The 23854-nt window shown below is 57.3% G+C and overlaps 1 protein-coding gene across 8 annotated transcripts in view; it reads left to right on the forward strand.

Moving 5' to 3' along the window:
- Positions 1-23854, forward strand: part of STARD8 (StAR related lipid transfer domain containing 8) — a 41146-nt gene that overhangs the window by 15852 nt on the left and 1440 nt on the right. For 4 of the 8 annotated variants that reach the window (XM_048959483.1, XM_048959488.1, XM_048959490.1 and 1 more), the window contains 12 exons: positions 13452-13523; positions 15066-15147; positions 17787-17850; positions 18898-20261; positions 21010-21183; positions 21282-21441; positions 21732-21930; positions 22041-22251; positions 22355-22469; positions 22729-22950; positions 23298-23518; positions 23654-23830. In XM_048959483.1, the coding sequence (XP_048815440.1) occupies positions 13452-13523; positions 15066-15147; positions 17787-17850; positions 18898-20261; positions 21010-21183; positions 21282-21441; positions 21732-21930; positions 22041-22251; positions 22355-22469; positions 22729-22950; positions 23298-23518; positions 23654-23830 (3061 nt within the window). Of the gene's footprint in view, positions 1-2874; positions 6190-8814; positions 11133-11199; positions 11819-13451; positions 13524-15065; positions 15148-17786; positions 17851-18897; positions 20262-21009; positions 21184-21281; positions 21442-21731; positions 21931-22040; positions 22252-22354; positions 22470-22728; positions 22951-23297; positions 23519-23653; positions 23831-23854 lie in introns of those variants that run through there. The other 4 variants (XM_048959484.1, XM_048959485.1, XM_048959486.1 and 1 more) reach the window with 4 other exon arrangements.

The following is a 23854-nucleotide window of genomic DNA, read 5'->3' on the forward strand; positions in this document are numbered from 1 at the left end:
CTGTGGTCCAAGTAGGTGCCACATCCCCTCAGCACACCGTGCCTTTTGTAATCCCTTTGGAATTCCCTTCTTCTTGCTGTTTCTGACCTGCCTCATGGCTGCCTCAGTGCTGCAGAGCAGCGGGGACCCAGTAAGGTGCAATTAAGCACTATTCTCTCTGGTACCTGTGAAGGTTTCTGGTTAGCATTAGGCAGTTACGAGGCAGAGGGTTTTACCTTCACCATACTTTGCTCCTGCTAACGCTGCAGGAGCTGTCCTGCCCTGCCCAAGGGAAGCTGAGCAGAGGACTTGCCATCCCTGCTGGTGATGGGCACATCCCTGCCAGAGCCCAAATTCCAGGGCTCGCTGTTGGCCACCTCTGTCTAACGGTGTTCCTGCTGCCCTCGCGGTCACTTTGGTTCTGGTTAAAAAGAAACATAAAGCAGGCAGGTAATACGTAGGATCATCAGAGTGCGTTGTGCTCGTGGTGTTTGCAGAACAGATTGAACTCCTTTCCTGCTGATACTTGATCAGACGTTTCTTCTTGCGCAAAGTCACCAGGGCTTTCTGCAGGAGCTGCAGCTGCCCGAGCTAAGATGCAGCAGGTTGGGGTCGAGCAATTCTCCCATTGTTCCTTGTGCCAAGTTTCTTCTCCCCCATTTTGTTTTCTTTTTATTACTGTGATTTCCTAACATCGGAAGAGGCGAGTTATGAAACTGGAGTTATCCAAACACGTCTTGTTTGAAGATAGCGTTTCATCCAGCAGATGCAGCTTCCTGCCCTGTAAATGGTTTTCATTGTTTCTCCTTGGCTGCTGGCCTATGGCTGTTGGGGCCGTGGTGGTGCCGTGGGGCGGGCAGCCCCCAGCAGGGTGCCGTGGCAGTGAGGCACTGCGATGGAGCTGAGCTGTGAGCACTGCTGCTGGGGGCGGCACTGCGATGGCGGGGGCTCGCTGTGGGCTCCCCCTGTTTGTAGGTTGGGAAGGCATGAGCTGCTCTGGGACTGGTGGGTACCAGCTCAGGTGGGCTGTGCCTTTGGTGGGAGGTGGGAGGTGGTCAGCTTCTCCTGTATGCGTTTGTTCTCACATCTAGAAAATGGGATTTGGTGCCATTTCTCAGCTGGTGCTCAGCACCACTCCAAACGCTGTGCACATGCAGGATTGCCTGCAGGATTCCATATGTCTGAGTGGGATCAGGCCTTAGGGCCTGTGGTCAGTGCCAGCTGCTGAAATGGAGACAGGAAGCTGCAAAGCAGTCACAAGCACCACGTTGTCACCCGCTCCATTCGTTCACATTCCAGCTGCGCACCAGGGCTGTGTGCAAGGACAGCTGCTGGTCTGAGGTTTGCATTTGAGCTCTGAAAGAGGAACAAATCAGAGGAGAGGGTGAGTGTGGCCAGGTGATGCTGTTCGGGTTGTCAGGGATTGTTCCTGGCCCCACAGCAACCGTGTCCTTCTCAGGTCTGTTGTAGGTAGGAGGTGAGGTGGCTCCCTGCAGGAGCCAGGGCTGGGGTTGGAATTAAGGCTGGGGTTGGGTTCATGCTGCCTGCTCCTCTCCCCTTCGTGCCTGGCATCTGTTGTTTCCGTGCCTAAAAACTGCAGAGCTCTCTCTGCCCTATGGGTGCTTGCACTGCAGCTGCCCCCGATGGGTAACTGTCAAACCACCATCTGACCGTTGTCTCTGACTGAAGGGTTTTCCAGTAGGACGGTTAAATAGGAAATAAGGAAAGTAGTGATATGCTCCTCAAACAGCTGCCGCAAAGATGACGGATGTGTGCATCGGTGCGACGGGAGGCCGGTCTGCTCCCCACACCACGAGTGATGGCTGCTGCGTGCTGTGCTGCAAGGAGCTGGAAATCCCGTGTTGGCGACGGGAGCAGCCAACCTCCAGCACAGCCACGGGAGTTGGTGGCTGAGTGCTGAGGGCCGCTGGTGGGGCTGTGCCATCGTTGCTGCCCCGCTGCCCACCCCGTGGTGCTCTCATCTGTGGGAGCAGTCATTTACCTTTTCTTTTAAAAAAAATTTCTTTCTTCTCATGAATGGGGAGGGGGGGGATTTTGTGAATGTCCTTTACGGGATGTGAGGCCACAGATGTTTGCTCATTAACTACGCCCTGCAAAGCCACTGCCGGAAGCAGCGCCGAAGGCTGGCAGGGATTTGCACGTTGACGCTTTTCCTTCCTGCTCTGCCGCGGCCGCCTGGCCCCGCGCTGCCCCCTCCCACCGCCCCGAGCCGCAGTGCGGGGCTCTGTTTGCTTTGGTGTGCTGAGGTACAGCAGGGCTATGAAGGAACCCTCGTCTCCATCTCTGTGCTTTGGTCACAGCCTGTCAGAGGGTGGAAGGGAGCGGGGTCAGAAGGTGGAGCGATTGGTGTTCGATGAGGTTCATCCTCTGTCTTCGTAGAGGAGGAAATACGGGGAACTGAGAAAACTTGCCTTGGCAGAGCGAGCCCTGCTGGCACAAGTCCTGCCCCAGCAGTGGGAAGGCTGTGATCCTGGCCCCTTGCTGGACTGAGGGTGCTGAGCTCCACCACCCCTGGGATCCACCTGGGCTGCAGTGGCCGCTCCTCACCTGCCCCACTGTGCCCCATCCTGGCCATGCAGGAGCTGTGTGCGGCTCCTGGCAGCGTGGCGATGGGGATGTGGATGCTGTGCCCTCCTGTGCGCTGGGCTCTGAGTCCCTGCAGAGGACAGATGCTACTCAGAAATCAGTGACTCATAAAAACAGACTCAGGTGATTTTTAGAAAGATGCGAGCTGTGTGATTTACCGCAAAGGTCGTCAGCCTGCGGCTCTGAGGTAGGTGCCTGCTGAGGGAAAGGGTTCCTTAGAAGCATGTAGGGCAGCGACAGCACACTGCTGGGTCTGAGCCTGGTGGTGTGAGGAGCCAGGGCCCTGAGTTGGTCTTGCTGTGACGGAACTCCTCTTTCAACGGGGGATTTCACAGGGACGGGAAGCTGGAAACAAATGTGTCTGTTCCTTCCATAAGGTGCTTCTTGCCAGTAAGTGGCCTCTGTTTTCTAATGCTGATGATGCAAATGGTCAGTGTGTTGAGTTTGGGATTCCTGCTGCCTTCCAGCTCCGGGGCTCTGCTCAGTGTGACCTGAGGAGGTTTTCCCTGCTCCTGACCCCATCGTGTGTGCAGCTGCTGCAGGCGGAGCACCACTGGGATCACTGGGCAGGGACGTGAGCCTGCCTGTAGCCCTCAGATGGCCACAAAGTGCTGTTAATGACCAGAGCTACAGGGGAGGGTCATTTTCACCATTGCTGAGAAGTATTTCCTGTTGCTTACAGTGGGTGTGGGGGTTTAGGAGTGGACCCTGTGGCTTCCATTGTGCATAAAGGGGTGGGACTGCGCCTCGGCTGGTGGGTGTGTGTGCAAGGGGAGCGAGGCTGGCCTGGCAGACCTGGCTGCCGTGGTGCCAGGACCAGCTGGGTGAGCCAGGTCTGTAATTCCCACTGCAGACACAAGGTTTGTCTTTCGCTGGGATTCAGCATCTTGACTGTCAGGCCAGCATATGAGTCTGTAACATTGCTTGAGGCCAGCTTTTTGCATCCTGTTTTATGATATTCCCTGACATTCCCCACATTCCTGGCAAGGAGATGTCTGCATTTAAAAAAAAAATATATTCCTTTGTCTCTTTGCAAAACTGTGACATCCTTTAAAACTATTCCTCAGCAGTTCTTTGGCTGCTCTCTCTGTTAGCTTCTCAAGGAAATGGAAGCCTTGAGCTCAGGCTGCTCACCATCACGTGGTGGGGAGGAGGATGGGGGGAATGGGCCCCTGTGGGGCTCAGCACAGCTTCATGAATCTCAGATCTGTGCTGCTTGGTCCCACCTTTGCTCTGGGGTTTAATTCTGACCTCTGTGTGATTGTGGTGACTCTGTGCTTGTGTTGCCCATCTCAGCAGTGTGGTCTAGGGGTTCTGGTTTGGGAGAATTTTGCAGAGAGCAAAGTCACCACTGTGGCCCACGTGTTGGAGCCCTGCCCTGTGTTGGCCTCTGCCCTGCTACTGGATATCAGGAGGAAAGCCAGAGGGCACAGGGGGCTGTGCAGTCTATATGCAGTGGGGACGAGAGCTGCTGTGCTCCCCTTCAGGTACTGGGAACAAGGTGGGGAGTAAATGGGCTGATGTGTAAAGGTGGAGGGTTTGTCCTGAACCAATACTGCTTGTTAACAGCAAAGCTGTGGTGTGCATGCTGAGATATTAGTGACAATAGGGCTGTACCTCAGATGGACCAGAAGACCAGGCTGAGGAGGAGCATGAGCCCACGGATGCACCCCCAGGGCTGCCTGCCTCCCCCTCCCTGGGGGGCCTGTACTCCTGCTCTCCTCTCCCACCTCCAGATGCTGCTTGGCTGCAGACCCAGGGGGCAGCTCCTGCCCTGCTGATGTGCCTGGGAATAGCAGTCTGGCTTCCTCCTGTGGCGCCGTGGGAGCAGCAGTGACAGGAAGGTCCGGCAGGGAAGGGCACAGAGGAGGGTTTTCCTGAGGAGAATTGGAGCAAAGTCCCTGTGCTGAGTGCAGAACTCCCCGAGCTCATTGCCCACCTTGCCTTCAGTGTGCTCCTGCTGGGTGAGCCCAAATGGCCCCCAGCACTGTGTATAGGGCCATTGCTTACTGCTGGTTAGCTGTGCTCTGCTGGCTTGCTTTTAGCAGCACCGTTTGCTTTTAGACAAGACTTCTCAGTTCAGGGATTTCACTGACCTCCTGCATCAACAAAGTTTTGCAGGAGCCTTGAGAATGCTGGTGCAGCATTTCATGCGCAGGTCCTGGGCAGCCTCGGTCCCTTCCTTTGGAGCACAGAGGGGCAGGAGCACTGCTGCCTCTGGGGCCCGGTGTTTCCTCGCATCGTTTGGACATGAGATCACATTTGGAAGTGGTTTCGGACTCCTCCCGTGTTGGTGGAAATTTTGCACATGGTCACTGGTAACTTGGATGGCCACGGAGATGCCTTGGTGTCCATGGAGCCACTTGCACATGGCAGCCTTTTGTCCCTGCTGTGACGTGTGGGTGCCTGTGCCAGGCTGTGACATGCATGAGTGCCTGCATCCTGCTCTCAGAGGTGTGTTCCATGTGGTTCTCAGCTGTCTCCTCCTGAGCTTCAGTCCTGCTCAAATGGGGGGGTCTTGCAGCTCATTCCCTGTTTGTGCCAAAAGCACTGAATGAGGAGTGCACAGTGACAGAGAATGTGCTTTTCATTACAGAGGCTAATCCCATGTCAACCAAATCTGCTTACCCTGAGCGTGCTGTGCCCTGGGCTGCAGCCCGTGGGGCTCTGTGAGCACTGCCTGCAGGAGTGGAGGAAGGCACTGGGCAAAGCCAAGCGCCGTGAGCACAACCAGGGATCTGGAGCATATTCAGCCATTAGGTCTGCGTATCTTGAACGGCTGGCACTCCTCTTCTTGTCCCTGAACCACCCTTTTCCCAAAGCTTTTGCTCCTCTTTGGTGTCTCGATGGCAGCAGCCCTTGCTTTCAGTTCTGAGCTCTCCCATGGGATGTGGTTCCCAAAGGAGAAGCTGAACCCTCCTGCACTCATGCTAGGCTGTCTGTAGATGTGTGGCTGAGGAGAACTGCTGCAGCTCTGGCGGTGATTTGGCTGAGCAATGCCCAACGGGAACTTGGTGGCACTGCCACCACCACTCCTCTCTTGCTGGCTGACTGCAGGGAGCAGCACAGCCTGTGTGACCTGAAGCTCTTTCTGTGTCCAGTGCAATGGCACGCCGCTGTCTGCCTGTGCCAGGAGTGGTGATGGCAGCACTGCTGCCAGCATCTCACAGCCACACTGCAGGGACAGAACCGCCCCTGAGCCGCTGCCGGTGAGTCACAGCGTGGGAGGGCTGTGCAGAGCAGTTGGAGAGCTCGAAACAGTTAAGCAGCGTCCGTCTGTGTGTGTGCACCATTGCTTTTGCTTTTGCCTTAGCTCTCCCACTGCTGCTCCTTGGAGCTGAGCCCTTTACCCAGCTGTAGGTGCCCTGTTTGTTCCCAAAGGGAACTCGGATGGCTCTCTGGGCTGGCCGTGCCAGGGGCCGGTTTCAGCAGCGTGGTGCATAGGCCTGCATGGAACAAGTTGGACCTCCAGCTGCCTGCCTGTGTGCCCCCTCAGTGCCTTCTAACGGTGCCTGGGGTGGCCTCTGGCCATGCTGCTCCTCCTCACTGTGCCTCGGCCTCCGTTCCTGATGGACAAAGCCAGGATTGACAGCTGCTGCTGTGGTGAGTGCCTTGGCTCTGCCTTTCCATCCTGGAGCAGGCTGCAGCCAAGAAATACACGCTTGGGGGGAGATGGGAAAGTCTGTGAGGTGACCTTCTTGTCAAGAGATTTCTTGAAAACCACGTTTCCTTTGCAGCCAGACAATTTGCTTTGGCTTTTGTGCTGTGGGCTGAGGGAAGGGTTAGGAGGTGCAGTTTGTTTTGTTGTTCAGCTTTTCCTTCTTGAAAAGAAGAGCAGATTTCCCTTTACCTTTTTCTTCTCCCCTTGAATGGCTCTGTGGCTCCCATAGGGTGAGGGGCTGCTCCCACTGGTCCTGATGTGAGGAGGGCAGCCAGGCTCAGGATGTGGCTGTGCACATGGGGAGCAGAGGGGAAATGGAAGCGGCCGACTGAGGGCTGGCTGCAGTGTGTGCACAGCGCGTGGCTTTTCCTCAGCCCCTCTGCTCTGTGCTTAAGATGCTGCAGACGTAGGAGAGCTGCGGCCTCTTTAACATTCGGGCTCGTTTCTCACTGAGCTGGACAGGCTGGTGGCAGTGTGGTGACTCCGTGGCATGCCAGCTCCTGGGGACCTCTGACTGTTTCCTGAGCCTGTGCCAGAGTGCCCTGTGAGCACTGCCCGGCAGTGGGGATGAGAACAGGCTTCAGCTGGGAGTCCCAGCAGCACTGATGCGCCCATCCCACACTGCTTGCAGTGGAAATGTCGTGTTCAGATGGAGGAAAGGAAGGCAGGAAGTGGGGGGGTGGGAGAGGGAAAGGGCCGTGCTGCTGAGCAGGGTGAGCTGCAGGGCAGGGGGGCGGATGCGTGCTTGCAGCAAATGGAAATTCCTCCCTGGGAACTGCTGTGCAGCTGTGCCAGTGACCAATGCCACAGCAATGCTGGGGGTGTCCCAGCACAGCGCCTGTGTGCTTTGGGCAGCAGTAGGGATCTGTGACTTCGGGTTAATCCCCTCGCGCTCCCAGTGGGGGGAATCCTGTGGGCATGGAGGAATTCCTGCCCTCGTTTATGCAGAGCTGTATTTGCACGAGAAACACTGTTTGGCTGCTTTTTGGAGCTGGGATTTCACATCAAGGTTCTATGCCACTATTTTGCAATTAGTTTTTTTTTCCAGAAGAGCTGCAGGGAGGCCTCCAGTCTGGGACAGGAGGGTGGCAGTGGGACACAGACACTGCAGCACCAACTGTGCTCCAGGGGGTGTCCCCAGGGCTGTGGGGGGCCCCAGCACACAGGAGGGGTCCTTGGGTGCCCCAGCTGTGAGGTGCCCCACTCCTGTTCTGTGCTGCACAAAGGAGCAGAAAGCCCACAAGGGAACAGTGCTTCTCTGTGCAGTTTGTAACAGATCCAGGTGTTTCTTCTCAATAAATGCACAAATATAGGAGAAAGTTCCCTCCTGTCTTAAGCAGGTAAATATTTTATTAATACTGGGATTTAAAAGCAGAAGGAGCTGAGGGTGGCTTCAAAGCTGGAGAGGAGTTTCTGCATGTTGCACTGCTTGGAGATGCAGTGGTACGGAGCTGTGGGCTCCCTGCAGAGGTGACAGCAATGCTGCCTTCACTGCTGGCCTTTGGTGGTGGCTGCAATGCAGCTGCACAGTGTGCTGGGGGTGGGAGGAGGCTGCGAGGCCATCTCTCTGCTGACCCGGGTCTGAAACGCTTCTGAGCAATGGAAAAGTGGAATCCTATTTTTGTCAAGGTGAAGGCACACACTGCATGGGGCTCTGCTTTGGGACGGCGCCTGCCTGTCCAAACAGTGAGTGAGAGCTGCAGGACAGGCGGCAGGAAGGCACGGCGCAATTGTAGAAAGGGTGGGGTGCAGGATGGGCAAGGAGCACTCGTCCTGCTGAGCATCTCCATGGCTGTTTGCCTGTTGCTTCTCCTTTGGGGTCCCAATATCGGGAATGAGAGCAGCCAGCGTGACTCAGATGGGAGAGATTCAGTGTGTGACAGCACACGGTCAGCGAGCGAATGGTTGTCAGGGGCTGTACTCAGGAGGAAGGCACTGATCTGCTCACTTCCAAGCACAGGATGCAGAAAATGGCTACGTGCTCTTATCTGTTTCTGAACAGAAACCACAGTGTCTGATACGATCATCAGCCTTTGGGGAGCTGTTAAATCAGTGCTGGGTCCTTGTGAGTGCAGTAATTGCATTAGCACACCTGCAGGCATCTGTTGGCCCCAGGGTGGATTTGTTCTCTGGGTGCAGGGGCGGTTGAGCAAGAGTGTGTGAGAGAGGGGCATGGAGGCAGTGTGCAGAGCTCTGCTTTCTGCTCTGCCCTGCTGGGTGCCGTGCTTTTCCCTCAGCTCTCTGTCTGGAGTTGTGCTGGAGCAATTCGGATCAGAGCTGGTCCAAGTCTGGGGTTGGAACACAGTGAGAGGTGGAAATGCTCATGGGGAGCACACCTTTGGTTACCTGCAGAGGGGAAGTGAGCGTGCTAGTCTATCGCCTCCACAGTGACCAGTTCACCTCACACATGTCTGTCTTTATCCAGTCTGTTGTGAGGGCTGCCGCCCCAAAGCACAGCAAGAAGCCACCAGGCAGTTCCATCCTGTGCCTGTGTCTGTGCCCACATCCTGTACCTGCAGCCTGCACACCAGCTGTGTTCTTCCCTCCTGCAGCTCTCCTCTTGTCCTGGTGGCCATCTGCATGGACAAGGCTTAGAGCGCAGTGCATGCGGGTGCTGGCTGGTGATTTCTATATTGCCTCCTGCAGCAGTGTTCCCCAAGGATCCCCTTTGCTCATCTGACATCCCACACTGCTTGTCCGTGGCATACCAGGGCAGTGATGGGCTCCAAGGCTGCTGGAGCACCGTGCTGTGCCCTCCCTGTCACAGCTCAGCAGTGCCTGTGCAGTGCCGGGTGCCTCTTGGAGCACATGGGGTATTTTGGCACCCCAAAAATGGGTGCCAAACAATTCCTCGCTGGTGACGTTGCAAGGAGGAGCTCCCAAAATTTGAGACCTTCACAGAGCGAAGGTTAGTTATGGAAACCCACTGCATCTGGGACATTCCTGTCTCTGTGCCCTCTCCATGCTCACAGCTTTGAAATCGCTGTGTTTTGCCGGGCTCTGTGGGGAGCTGGATGGGTGAGCAGCTGATCGTTCCTATGTATTGGCACAGCGTGCTGAGCTGTGCAGGATGGGGGATGTCCACAGCTCCGCTCCCCTGCCCAGCTCTAATCCCCGACTGGTGTGGGCAGAGCACAGAGCACAAGGTGTGGGCAGTGCCAGGCTGGGTCCCGCAGAGCTGGGCATTGCAGGCAGGTTGGATGCCTCTGCCTTCAGTGGCACTGCGCTGCCCCTGGCCGCAACACCTTCTGCAGTGCAGGGTGTGTTTCCCATGTGAGATGGTTATTTCACATCCTTGTGTGTGTGAGCGGTTGAGGCACAGCCCACAGCTTAGGTGGAGTGTTGGAATTTTCTGTTATTTCTTTAAAAGTAGGCAGGGATTCTGCTTAGGAGCTGCGAACAGAGCTGAATTTCTGCGTATTCAGTGTTGTTGGCAACAGTTTGTTTTAAACTGGGGTGGAAAGAAAACATGCAAACACACCCAGACGAGGATCCCCACGCAGTGCTGCGCTCCCATCTGCCTGGCAGCAGATTTAATGGCTCTCCATTATGTCATATGGGCAATTTGATGTCGTGGTTCTGTTTTCACACACTAATTGGCTGTGTGGGACTTTTTATGGGGAATTCAGATGCTGAGGTGTTACTTCTACTTTTCTATCGTTTATGTTAAAGCGAAAGTGCTGAGCCAGAGTCCTGGCAAGTGGTTTTGCTATCAGGCATTCTGTTTGCCCCCAGTGTTCCAGCTCCCAAACAGTCCCTGTGGTCAGTGAAATGCCACACTGCAGGAGCTGGGCAGGAGGAGGAATGTGAGGGGGCTCTCCTTTCACCAACAAAGTGAGAGCCTCTCTTCATTTCTCCTTCCCAATCCTCCCTGCAGGGTACTGGGCTGTACAGCCAGGTCCCAGTTGCCAACTTGTTCACAAATCTGCCATGCAGAGCCATCTGTCCCCTATGCTGTGTCACAGCAGAGAGTGCAGCCCCTGTGCCACTACAGCCTGGTCCCTGGGGACCGATTCAAGTCCCCATTGCTGAGGATGAGATCACTGGGGTGGGGATGGTGCCTGCATGTGAGCCTTTTCCTTGGGAAACGCCCCAGAGCAGCTGCTGGAGAAGGGCAGAAGCTGTGCCCAGAGGGGATTCTCTGGTGTCTTGCAATGGCTGTGCAGCACCAGGAGCTTTTTCCCCCTATGGGGATGTCTGGGTGTTTGCTGAGGGCTCCTCTCACACAACTGCTGCCTCTGATGTGGGAGCCATAAAGGGGCTGTTTGTCTGCCTGTCCAGCTGCATCCAAGGAGCTCGCCAGCAGCTCTGTGTGTGTCTTTACTCTGTCAGATTTGTGTGAAGCTGGGCAGCAGGTTGGAGCGCTGCTGGTACTGACAGCTGGAGTAATGCACGCCCAGGGAAAGGGAAAGGTTGCACAAGTCTTAGGAAACCCATCTAAAAATAACAGGAACAAGGCAGCCCTTTTTCTCCTCCCCAGAAATCTGTGACATTGAAGATGGAAGTGCTGCTGTCTTTCTCTACTCCATGTTATCTGTTGTGCCCTTTCTGTGCAGGAGCCCTGCTCGTGCCGTGTGTGCTTCCTCCCAGCTGGGTTTGCTGGTGATAGGAGGGCAGCTCTGTGCAGCTCCTTCTTACCTTGCCCTGAAGGAAGTGAGCACGCTGTGTTTATGCAGTTTGCTGTCCGTGTGCCTGCTCCTCCTGTCATACAATTTGAATGCAATCATTTCCGTCACATTCGAAAGACGGATCTCAAAGATATTAAGCTGCTACAAGCTGGTGAGAGCCCTTTGCTAAGAAAAGAAGGGAAGGAGACCCTCTGCACAGACTGCTGTGAGGATGAGCTGTATTAGACATCAGAGAACCGGCACAGGCACGCAGCTCGGTAGGGAACCTGTCCCCATCCTTGCTCCAATGGCTCCTGGCCACCAGCACATTTCTGCCCATGCAGGCGTGCACCCCTGGAGAATCAGGGATGGGATTTCCAGCAGGGCTGCAGGAAGGTGCCGAGCTGCCCATGGCTGGCTGGGGGTTCTCAGCCTGCTGTGCCTGGGCTGAAGCTCACAGCTGTTGGTGGTGGGGAGGGCTGAAGGCATGGCTTGTGGTGGGTGACCCTGTCACAGAGTCTGGCCACAGTCTCACTGCTGCTTCCCCTGCGGGCCATTCACAAGCCGCCTGTGACATTCGTATGAGTGGTTTTCTGCCCATTCTTATCAAGGCTCGGAAAGATCCTTTCCTGCACTTCCTTGGGAAAGTACTTCTGTGGAAAGGGCGGTGGGAGGAGGAAGCTGGCGGCCAGCTCTGTCCGGGACGGGGACGCTTGGAAACCTTTTCTGTGCCAGTCTGTGGGACGGGGTCTGGGCTCTGTGCGGGCGTTGGGAAGGCAGCTGGCGAAGCTGAAAAGCGGCTGAGGAGCGGGGCGGGTGCTGAGCCCCAGCAGGCTGTGGATCTGCCTGCCAGCACTGGGGGTTGGTAGGGGCTGCGGCATCCCTGCACCACCTGCACAGCTGAACAGACCCTCCGCTGCCCCGGCCATGCTCTTCTACCAGCTCGGTCCTGCTGCTGGCATGGGTAAGCTGGGCGCTGCGGTGCGCTGGGCGGGCACACGCTCTGCTGCTGGTTTCCCTTCCCTCTGCTGTCTCCTTCAGGGGGTGGAAGTGCCAGACCCAACCCCTCCTGTGGGCAGGGGGTTCCTGTGGGGCAGCAGCACGTTGGGAGGGTTGTGCTCCTCGCCTCTACAGGGGACGCCTGACTCTTTGGGTGCTGTGGTCAGAGGCTCAGCTCTGAAGGTAGGAGGGGCAGGGGGGGAAGGCAGGTTGAGGTGAGGCAGCTGTGAAGGAGCTGTGTGGGATGAAGAAGGGACACAGGTGATCAGAACGGTCTGAAAGTGCTCCCCGCTGTGAGGGCATAGTGTTACCCACCCCATGGCTTTGGATGGGGGCTGCAGAGAGACCCCTGGATCTCAGCCCCACTGAGTCCTGGTGGGACTCAGCACACAACTGAGCTGTTTGGATCCACATTTGGATGCTCATTCCAAACCTCCTCCCTGAATTGCCTCAGGCATTCAGGTCAGGGGTTTTGCCTTGGTTCTGTCCTTAACTGAACTGCTTGGATTGTCCTTTTAATTTTTTTGCGCAGTATCTTTGTGATTGTAAGTGCAAGAGGAGCTCTCAGCTGCGGCTGTCAGTAGATGGTGATGAAATTGGAGAGTTTCACTGCCATGCACTCTGGGTGAATCAGGCTCAGTCCCAGTGTTTTCTGGGTTGAGCCTCTGTGGGAGGGATGGGCAGAAATCTGGAGCTGCAGTCACATTTTCTACATTTGAAGTCAACTGTTTGTTGTGACAAGAACTGTAAATCTCAGCAGACAGATGGACTGCTGACACCAGACAGCAGCTTTCTCTGGCTGCACGTTCCCTCAAGTTCTGTAAATCTGAGAAATTTCCCGGAACTTTGTGCTGGGCTTTGGATGGGCTCAGCCTGAGAACAGCTGAACTGTGGATGAGGAAGCAGGGATGGGCTGGGCAGGAGTTGTAGAAACCATTGGGGCTCTGGTGGCTGGGCAAGCTGTCTGTCTGCATCCCATGGTCCAGTGTGGCTACAGTTCCTCTCTGTGCTGGAGAGCCTGTGCTTATAGCAGGCTGTGCTGCGTGCCAGGATGAAAGCGAGCTGGAAAGAAAGGAGGGGGTGGTCAGAGATGGGGGAAGTGGGAGGGAAAAGAAAAGGTTCTTTTGGCAGACTCCTCTGGAGGATGTTTGCAAAAGTTCCATGAAGTGACCAGCCCTAAGCTTTGATGGGCTCAGAATTAAGTATTGAAAATAAAGATGTTCCTCTCCCTCTCCTGGCAGAGTGCTTTGTTTGGTTTGGTGGGTTTAGAAATGAAGTGTCTCATCAGGAGTTAGAACTAGAACTGTGTCCATGGGCCTGTCCCACCTGTGCTATGTTTGTCCCACGTTAGTGGAGCACCCAGAGCTGAGCAGTTTCTGCTTGGTGTCCTGTATGGTGGGAGCCCACAGTGCCCCATTGCTGCCAGCACCACGCTCACACCTGCTTTGCAGCGGGTGTTCTTGGTGCTCCTTCTGGTTGGTGCATACAAAACTGGGCTCTGGTGACACGGCTGCTGGGCTCCCGGTGTGGGGAGCTGCTGCACGATGCAGCACTGCTTTTGCCAGTTGGATGCTCACTGTTCCTTTGCTCTGTTTCAGAAATTGAAGCCAAGAAGGCTTGCGACTGGCTGCGAGCAGCGGGATTCCCGCAGTATGCCCAGCTTTATGAAGGTGAGAGCTGCCCAGCCTGGTTTGGGGCAGGGTCACTGTGCCTGGGTGAGGGGTGAGGGAACACGGCATCCCTGCTGCAGGGCTGTGGGGGACATCCCAGGGCTCCTGGTTGGGCCAGGGCGGGTCGGGGTGCGTGCATTGGGTGCGTGCATTGGGTGCGTGCATTGGGTGCGTGCATTGGGTGCGTGCATTGGGTGCGTGCATTGGGTGCGTGCATTGGGTGCGTGCATTGGGTGCGTGCATTGGGTGCGAGCAGGCTGTGCCAATGGCCAACGTGGGCAGCGCAGGGAGCGCTATGTCCTGCCCCTCTGCCTTCTGCCGGGCCCTGCAGACCCACTCCCGTCCCCCAGCAGTGCACACGCTGTGCTGCAGGTGAGCTCGTGTGCAGCTCGGCCCCACACGGCGGGAGCCTGCAGGGAGCCCAGCCCGGCGGCCGCGACAATCGGCGGAAGCGCGGCTGTGGGGCCGCACCGCCCACCATTGTCTGCCTCCCCCCCCCCCCGCTCCGCACGGCGCTCATTGCTGTGCATGTTGTGATCCAGACACCGCCGTGCCCAGGCGATGCCCTTATTGCACGGCCTCACCAGGTGCCAGTGCCCTTACCGGCTGCACCTCGGCTCCAGTTCCTATTTCTAGGGCTGGCCCCACGTGCGGCGGCTGCCCGGGTCCTATAGTTTGTGCCCGGCCCCAGGGCTCTGTGCTGACCGAGGTTGCTGCGGACTGTGAACGAACCCCCCCCCTCCCCAGCCTCTGAGCAGAGCTTTCCACATCCTACGGCCATTTCATTCTGTTCCCCGCAGCCGGCAGGTCTGTGTGACCCTTTGGTAATTGCACTCCATAGCGGCTGCAGCAGCCAGGTGAGCTCACAGCCCAGCAATCCCTGTGCAGCAATCCCTGAGCTCTCCGTGAGTGTTGGAGGAGGCCCTGGGGCACCTCGTCACCCAAAAATGATCTGCCCGGGGAGTCCAGGCACACGGTGCCTTCACTTGAACTTGGAAAGATGGAAAAAGATTCTGGAACTGGTGCAGCCTTGTACTGGTGCTGCTTTCTTGGGGTGGAGGCTTCTTAGCAGCTCTCAGCTTTCCTCAGTGGAGCCAAGAGGCTTCCTTGACCCTGATGGAATAGTGGACAAAGGGAGTCTGGGGCACTGAGGGATCACTGTGCATTCGGTGTGGTGTTCTATGGGCACCGAGACAGCCATCGAGCACTGGTTGGGGGTGGCCTCTCTCCAAAACCTGCCATGACCCAAGGTCTCCATGCAGGGGTAACATCACTCAGGTCCCTCTTCTCTCACTTTGTGGACCTGGGCCCTTCTTGCTGGGCTGCTCTTCCCTTCTAGTGGTGGAAGCCATTGTATTGGCTGCTCCTGGTGTCAGTGCCATTGACAGGTCTTTTCTTTGGGCTGGTGCTTGCCACCCTCACTGCTGCCCTATGCCCCCTGCTCCTGCCCTCTGCCTTGCCCTGCTTGCCACTTCCTGCTCTGACCTCTCCGTGGTGGAGCTGCTTGGAGCCCTACTGACCACCTCTTGCCTTTGTCCCCAGACTCGTTGTTCCCTCTTGACATCGGTGCTGTGAAAAAAGACCACAGTTTCCTGGACAAGGATTCTCTCAAATCTCTCTGCAGGTAAAGTTTCCACAAAGCTGGCTGGTGGCTGCAGAATGCCAAGCTGAGCCCTGCAGGTGCTGCCTGCTGTCCTGCAGTGACTGCGGGTGCTTCACACAGCTGCTGTGTTGGGTGGACTGTGGTGCCAGGGAAACTGCACTGTGTTTTGCTGTGAACATGCAGAGCTGCAGGAGAACAGACATTAGCCAGAAGTTCTTTTTGTTTGACTTTTGAGCCTTGTTGTAGTTTTACGTGTGGGTAACTCCAGGCTGTGGAGCTCTGCTGAAAATGGATTGGTGAGAGGTGAGCTGTGACACTGAGCAGTGGTGCAAGGAGACCTGGCCTTACTGCCTGAGCTCCTCTCCTTCCTCCTGGCTGCTCTGGGCCATGCTTCATGCACATGTTGTCCTGGGGGGAGAGCCATAGGGGAGGGACATCTTGTAGCTTGATTTTGCAAGAATGGTGTTTGGAAACCTCACCTCTGTGTTGGTTTGTGTGTGGTTTATGGTGTGAGCCAGATCCAGGTCAAAGTGCCTGTGGATGAAATTCTGTCTGCAGGCAGATTTGCACTCGGTCATTGGGTTTGTGCCACCTGCAACAGAGAGCAGGCATGCAGCGAGGGATTTGCTGAGTGTTCGTGCCATGAGAGGCACTGCGTGGGGCAGAGGTGCTGTGTGCTGGCCCTGTGTGCGGGTCCTTGGGAGCTATGGGTGTTCAGGAGCTGTCAGCTGTGCTGGTTCGCATCGTGCTTGTAAACTCCTGCCCATTCCTGGAGTAAATGCTGTTCTGGTGGCTCCGAGGGCTGCCCTGCTAACAGAGCGGTGTTGGTCACCCAGCGCCTGGCAATAGGAGCCAGGACATTTCCCACAAGGACGTGCTGCTCTCACAGTGCAGGGTTGAAAATAGCTCTCAGAGATGCCACTGGGTTTTTTTTTCTGGCAGAGGAAGCAGCGTGGCATTTCAGAGATGAGCTCTGAATGACCAGACACCGACAGGAGGGACCCACGTCTGTCCGTCCAGGCGGGCCGTGTGTCACGCTGGCAGGGAGGTGACTCAGCCTTGCTTTTGCTTTTGGGCCACATCACCACATCTGTGCCCCCACACTGAGAAGCTGAGCAGTGCTTGGCACAGCTGTTGCCTTCCAGACATGCTTTGGGGAGCAGCAAGGTGCAGGGCAGGGCGGCTGCTGGCTGCTCGTTGCCCTGCATTGGCTGCAGAGCTCATCTTCTGCCGATGGTGCTGTGCACAGTGCAGGCTGGGGAGGCTGTGAAGTGCCAGGGTGAGCACCCACCCCTGTTTGAGCTTTTGTGTCCTTTTGTCTTTGCCTGGCAGGCTGCAGGCATTCACAGGGCGTTTTGCTCTGAGGGCCAGGTGCAGGTTGTCCCTGTCCTGCATGGATGGCTCCCAACAACTGCATGGACAGGGCAAGGCCAGTGCTCTGCTGCCAGCTCAGGCTGCCGCTCTTGTTGAGCTGATGGATGTTATCTCTGAAGCTGTGGTGCTTCTGTACCCAGCAGACCTTCTCAGGTGGCCACTGGGCACTCCAGGTCACCTTCATCCCGAGCCGAGCACAGGCTAAGTTCTGAGCAGAAGTCATGTTTCTGAGCCATGATAGTCATAGCTTTGCAAAGTTACTTTGCTCCCTGAGTAATCGCTCGTTCACAGAGCTCTCTCAGCACTGTCCTGGAGGCAGATAGATGTGATGAGCAGCCTGGATAGGGTGACATGCCTCTGCTCCCAGGGGATGAGCTGCACAACTGTACTCATGTTTGGAAGTTTTCAGCAGAATTACAGAAGGGGCATTAATCACATTTTTGGTAAAGTGTGCCTAAGATTTTTTTGTTGTTGGATGTGCAGGTGCACAATTTTCAAGCCAGAACAGAAGTTGTGCAGTGCTTGCAGAAGAGTTTACAGAGTGCTAAATAAAATGAATGAACTGGAGATTCGTTCACTTGTGTAAAGAAACAGGACCTTAATCTGTAGTTGAGAGATAGGTGGAGGGGCACGGGGATGGGCTCAGGGCAGGCTGGGGTGGCAACACTCCTCTCTAGCTTGCTCAGAGCTGCTCTGCTGGCTTCAGCTTGGTGACCTCCCTGCCCCTGCATTTGTCCTTTCACACCCCGGCGTGCCCAGAGTGCTGTGAGCCAAGGGAGCCGGGCACCCTTTGATGCTGGGGCTGCTGCTGTGTGAGAGTAAACATGGTGCTGGGGGCTGCAGGCACAGAGGCACGGCTGGGATGTCCTGCTGTCTGCACTGAGCACTGAGTGCCGCTCTGATGGCTGCGCTGGCAAAACCCCTCCTGGCCCACAACCAAGTGCCTGTGCCACCAGCGTGCCAGAGCGGTTCAAACTCCTCTGCTGCCGTGCCAAGGGCTCATGTGATGGCTCCTGTGCTGGGGCGAAGGGGGTGCAGAGGGCCCCTGGACTTCTCTGCAGGCAGGGTGCAGCTCAAGAGCCTGCCCACAGCTGTGTGCTGTGCTTGGAGCTGCTCCAGCTCTACGTGTCTGCCTGATCCCTGGAGCCACAGCTGCTGGGTGACAGGTGACCAGGCACAACAACAGTTCTGAGACAAAAAATAGAAGAAAAAGGAAAAAGAAAGAAAGCACTGTGAGCAGAGCAGGAAGCCACAGCCGGGGTACAGCGTCTCTTGTTTTCTTGCAGGAGGCTGATGACCCTGAACACATGTGCCTCCATGAAGCTGGAAGTCCACTTTCAGCGTAAACAGGTGAGTACAGGACTCTCAAGGGGATGCGTGGAGCAGCAAGCCTGTTCTGTTTTTTAGTGCTTCCCCTGGGTCGGTGCACGCAGCTACACACGGTGCTCGCTCCCCTTGTCCCTGCTGCAAGGAAGGGTGCAGCCTGGGAGCTGCTGACTGCCCTTGTGTGCCCATGCTGTCTCTGCCCCACAACTCCTGGTGCTCCTGGTAACGGTGGTTCATCAAGCAGGGTGAGAACGGCTGGCCTCTGCCACTGTGGTGGTGGTGACAGCAGCCTTGGGGCTGCTGTGTGGAGCCGGGACTCCTGCAGTGCACAGACCTGGGGTCACAGAACTTCTTGGCCCTTTATTGCACCTCCTTCACCATCACTTCTCTCCTGCCATCTCTGTGGGAGGATTCTCTCCTGCCCCCTTGCTGTGGAGAGGCTGTCCCCCCTAAAGGGTGCAGCCAGTCCCTGCCCCTATCATCACCACACACATCCCAGGTGGGCTCTGCACAGCTGGGGCACCATGGCCCAGCGCCCAGGACCCCCACCTGCCCAGCAGAATGGCAGGAAGGCCACCACATGGGGACATTGTTCCCATGTCCGGATCCCCTTCTCCGGAGCACAAAGCAGCAGGAGGGGAAGGGGCTGTGCTGGAGCTGGTTGCGGTGCAGCTGTTGCAGCAGCAGCGGGGTGGCGGGGCTCAGTGTGGAAGAGGCACAGGGAAATGGACAGCTGCTGGGAGAGGCCGAGGGCTGCTGGGGTGGGCTGTGCCCACACAGCTTCCATGGGCCAGTGTTTTGCTGTTGTAGATGCAGTTACTGCCTGGGAGCTGTTCTGAGGTAGTGCAAGAATGTTTCTACTTCTTCACTGCCTAGCCCAGCTCTCGAGCTCGGGCTCAACCTCTCCTTGTGCTCCCTGAGCCCTGCTGCAGAAGGGTTGGAGTGGCCTCCTTGTGTGCATAACGGGGAGAATGCTGTGCACGCAGTTTGGGAGCTCGTCCCTGCAGAGCAGGGTGAAGGACACTCTGAGTGTCCCTGGTCTGATGTTCCCCTCTGCTCTGCCTCCCACAGAATGAAGACTCTGAGGACGAGGACCTGTGCGCCATCAGTGACCGGTGGGCTTTCCAGCGGGACAGCAAGAGGTGGTCCCGGGTGGGCTCTGCTGATGTTCTCTCCCAGGCCTCTGAGGTCCCCACCTCCAGCGTGCGGCAGGCGTCCAGCCATGAGAGCGTCCTCACTGACCTCAGCACCAACCCAGAGGCTGTGTCCCTTCACAGCAGCGCCAGCATGGGCAGCACACTCGGTGTCGCAGCCACACCACCTGACCTGTCCCCCGGCCACGGTGCTGCTGTCTCCCAGCCCACCTGCAGCCCCAGCAGCTGCAACGTGGCCAAGCAGCCCTTGAACTACGGCGAAGGTTCCAAGGAGAAACCAAAGAAGAGGAGATCTCGCAGCTTCCTGAAGAGGATTGAGTCGCTCCGAAGGAAGGACAAAGAGAAAGCTGGCCCAGATGAGAAGGACGTTCCATGCAGCGATGTTGCGGCCAATCCTGGCTGGGACTGCACAAAGAATAATGGGGACCTCTCAGCCACCAAGGCCAACTCTCCTAAAAGAGGAGTATCTGCCTCTTTCCATGGCAAAAAACACTTCTTCTCAGTGTCATACAGGACTAACCGCTTGGTGGGCTCAGGCAGAGGCAAGGTGGGCTCTGACCCAAAACGGAGCGGGCTCCACCTGGAGGCCTGTCAGACAGCCACAGAGCCCAGTGGTGACTGGGCTGCAGGACAATGCCAGCACCGGCAGGCGTGCCGTGGGGACTGCCTGGTCTATGTTCCCAGGGACCACAAGCCGGGCACCTTCCCCAAATCCCTCTCCATTGAGAGCTTGTGCCCCCTGGGCAGCGGCTCCTTGAGCAGCTGGAAGCCGGGAGCCAAACCTGGGGGTCTGCTGGGGGGCTGTGGCAGCAGCAGCGGTGTGGAGGGCTCATCCTCCCCGCAGGGCTTTGCCTGCCGCCGCCGCGGTTCCTGCAGCTCCCTGGGCAGCCGGGTGAGCGTGTACGACAACGTGCCCGAGTTTGGCAGCGCTGAGGATCTCTGCAAGGGAGATGAGGAGGTGACCTACGAGAACCTGGACGATATCCTGCAGCACATGTGGGGGCTGCAGCAGAAAGTGGAGCTCTGGTATAAAGCCATCTCCCCCGAACTGGTGGGGGAAGAAGGGGGCGAGGAGGAGGAGGAGGAGGAAGAGGAGACAGACTCGGGAGGGGAGCCCGCCTTCCCCTCCAACCTGCACCTTGAGGAGCGCTCCATGTCAGACGTCGGCACCTCTGCCAGTGACTTTGACAGCACGGGCAACTCCCTGAACGAGGCCGAAGAGCTGGAGATGCGGGAGCGCCGCGACTCGGGCGTGGGAGCGTCGCTCACCCGGCCGTGCAGGTAGCGGGGCTGAGGGCTGCGGGCTGCGGGCGCGACTCGCGGCTGCCCCCTGGCGGCCGCACTGCGCTGCTGCTCCCCATGCGCGGCGCTGTCCGTAGCGGGACGGCTGGTGGCGGCTCTCGCGGAGGGCAGCGCTCCCTCTCGCTCCCTCTCGCTGTGCTGGCGCTCCCTCGTGCTTTCTCTGAGAGATTCTCCCGGCACTGCTGAGTTCTGCGGATTTCCCAAGCCTGCGGGGTTGATGCTGGAGGGCAGTGTGCCCCTGAGCAGGGCAAAGAGGAATGTATGGAGGTGGCTTTTCTCGTGAGTTGGGGATGCCCTTTATGTCCTGCTGGACTCAGGAATGCAGCTCAGGAGCTGGGCAGGAGCCTTTCTGGAGCAGCGCAGACAGAAAGGGGTTGATGGGCTGCCAGCGGAGCACTGGCTTGTTGGAGCATCTTTTATCCTTGAGCAAGCAGGTGTTCCTGCTAGTGCATTTCCCAGAGCCCCTGCCCTCCTGCAGTTCTGCCAGTGTGCAGGTGGGAGGATGCTGATGTGGCAAGAGTGTCGGGATGGGAGTGGTCCTTTAAGCGGATAAAATATCTCTCTCTGTGCTCTGGCACTGTCCCTGCTTATTCTGTGAGGAGTAGGAAGCATCCCTTGTGGCACTTGGGCTGGTGCTGGGCTGGCTTGGTTCAGCCTGGCTGCTGCAGTGCTTATACCAAGCTCAGGTGCTGGAGGGAAGGCTCTGAACGCCCGCCTTTCCCCACAGAAAGCTGCGCTGGCACAGCTTCCAGAACTCCCACCGGCCCAGCCTGAACTCTGCCTCGCTGGAGATCAATCGCCAGTCCTCTGCTCAGCTCAACCTGCTCCAGAAGTGCTCCTTGCTGCGGCTCACAGCTATCATGGAGAAGTACTCCGTGCCCCACAAGCAAACCTGGACATGGTGAGCTGCTGGGGAGGGAGCTGGGATGGAGCCCTGGGGATATTGCTACCGAGGCAGCTATTGGGCTGCCCTGACCACCTCTCCATCCCACCCTGCAGGACTGTGCCCAAGTTCATGAAGCGGAGCAAAGTCCCTGACTACAGGGACAAGTCAGTCTTTGGGGTGCCACCCATCATCAATGTGCAGAGGACGGGGCAGCCGCTGCCGCAAAGCATCCAGCAGGCGATGCGTTACATCCGCAGCCAGTGCTTGGACCAGGTGATGCTGCAGCTGTGGGCGCTGGGGGGCTCTGAGCATAGGCAGCTGCTGTCTGCAGTGCTATAGTTGGGGAAAAAAAAGCGAACTGCAAGCAGTTCATTCACTTCTTGCAGCACGTGGAAGTAGGGAAGGGGGAGAGCAAGGCTCTCTGTGGGATATTCATGTCTGTGGGGTCATCGCAGCCATCCCATACCTGTGCTGTGCGGTGGTGTGCTGGTGTGGGGTAGGGTGTGAGGAGCTGGGTAGGGACTCAGCTGGCATCCCAGCATGTTCCCGCTCCCTCCCGGCAGGTTGGCATTTTCCGTAAATCAGGGGTGAAGTCTAGGATCCAGGTGCTCCGTCACATGAATGAAACCAGCCCTGACAACGTTAACTACAAGGGGCAGTCAGCGTACGACGTGGCAGACCTGCTGAAGCAATATTTCCGTGACCTGCCGGAGCCCATCTTCACCAGCAAGCTCACCGACACCTTCCTGCAGATCTATCAGTGTAAGGCACGGGCTGCGCGGGGGGACAGGCAGCTCTCTGCTCCCGGGGAGGGGGAGGGTGGAGGTCCATTAAGGTGAGGGCAGAGCGCTGACTGCAGGCGCTGCCCTCAGTTGTGCCAAAGGAGCAGCAGCTGCAGGCAGTGCAGGCTGCCATCATCCTGATGCCGGATGAGAACCGTGAGGTGCTGCAGACCCTGCTCTACTTCCTGAGTGACATTGCCTCTGCCGAGGAGAACCAGATGACTGCTGGAAACCTGGCCGTGTGCCTGGCCCCCTCGCTCTTCCATCTCAACGTGTCCAAGAGGGAGAGCACCTCACCGAGGTAAGGGCTCTGCTCCTGCTGATCTGCTCTGCGTTACAGGGACGGGGGTGGTGTGAGTTGGGGCTGGGCTTTGGTGCCTGCTCTCAGCTTGTGCCATCCACAGGGTGATGCACAGGAGAGGCACTATGGGGAAGCCTGACCAGAAGGACCTGAATGAGAACATGGCTGCAACACAGGGGCTCTCCCACATGATCACTGACTGCAAGAAGCTCTTCCAGGTGGGTGGCTGTGGTGCGCTCAGCTTGGTGCTGCCCTCCTGGATCTGTGGGGTCAGTGCAGGGTGAGGGGAGGGCACCCACAGGATCAGCCTGGGGCATCACGGGGCCAGCAGAGCCCTGTTCACTGTGGAGCCGGTCACAGGAAGTATGCCCAGGGAGGTTGCATCTGTCCTTCTCACCTCCTTCAAGGAGGAGCTGTGGTTTTCTGGCTGCTCAAGATCACTCCCAGCCTGATGAGCTGTGCACTCTTGCTTTGCAGGTCTCCCATGACATCTTGCTCCAGCTGAGCAGCTCTTACATGTCAGCAGATGCTTACCCCCACCCCCTGTCCGAATTTATGACCCCGAGCCAAGGGGAAGGCAAGGATTTACACTCCTACTTTGAGCAGAGTGTCCGGAACCTGCTCAAAGAGTCATCAGAGAAATTCAAGGGATGGCTGAGCACCCCAGGACCCCTCAACACGGAGCTCTCCTGCAAAAAGGTGAATGTTACTGCAAATGGGATCTTTGGATTTACAAGGTGATTTGGGTGCAAAGTAACCACTGCGAGCTACAGGTCCTGTGGGCACCTGATGAGCCCTTGGTGCCCATTCCCTTCTGCAGGGAGGGAGTCGGTGGTCCCTGCCCTGGCTGGAGGGGGGCAGCTCAGAGGTAGAGCGTGCTCTATATTCAGAGCCCATCACATCTCTATTTACCCCTCTCCACCACCCTACGCAACTCTTCTGTCCCATGGTGCTGTTCCACGGCAGTGGGACCCATCAGTGGAACTGCTTGGGGACTGGTGGACGGGCTCCCAGAACAGCCTGCCTGACCCTTCCTTTGGCCCCAGCAGGTTGGGGACGGGCACCCCCTGCGCTTGTGGAAGGTCTCCACAGAGGTTGAGGCCCCTCCCTCCACGGTGCTGCAGCGAGTGCTGCGGGAACGTCACCTCTGGGACGAGGACCTGCTTCAGAGCAAGGTGGTGGAGGCTCTGGACAAGGACATGGAGGTGTATCACTATGTGACGGACAGCATGGCGCCTCACCCACGCAGGGACTGCGTGGTGCTCAGGTGAGGGCAGGTGGGACCGGAGCTGGAGGGTGTTGCTGGTTGGTGTGGCTGGCTGCGTGGGCTCTCCCAGCCCCATGTGGTGCCTTCCCTGCATGGAGTGGTGCAGCCCAGGGCTGAGTGCCGCTCTGTGTGCAGGTGCTGGCGCACAGACCTGCCACGAGGAGCCTGCCTGCTCATCTCCATCTCGGTGGAGCACGACAAGCTGCAGGTGGAGGGAGGTGTTAAAGCCGTGGTGCTGACCTCGCAGTATCTCATCGAGCCCAGCGCCATGGGACGCTCCAAAGTGACGCACATCTGCAGGGCTGACCTCAGGTACGAGAAGCTCTTGGGATCACT

This window comes from Lagopus muta, chromosome 13, assembly GCF_023343835.1.
Source record: "Lagopus muta isolate bLagMut1 chromosome 13, bLagMut1 primary, whole genome shotgun sequence".
NCBI lineage: Eukaryota > Metazoa > Chordata > Aves > Galliformes > Phasianidae > Lagopus > Lagopus muta.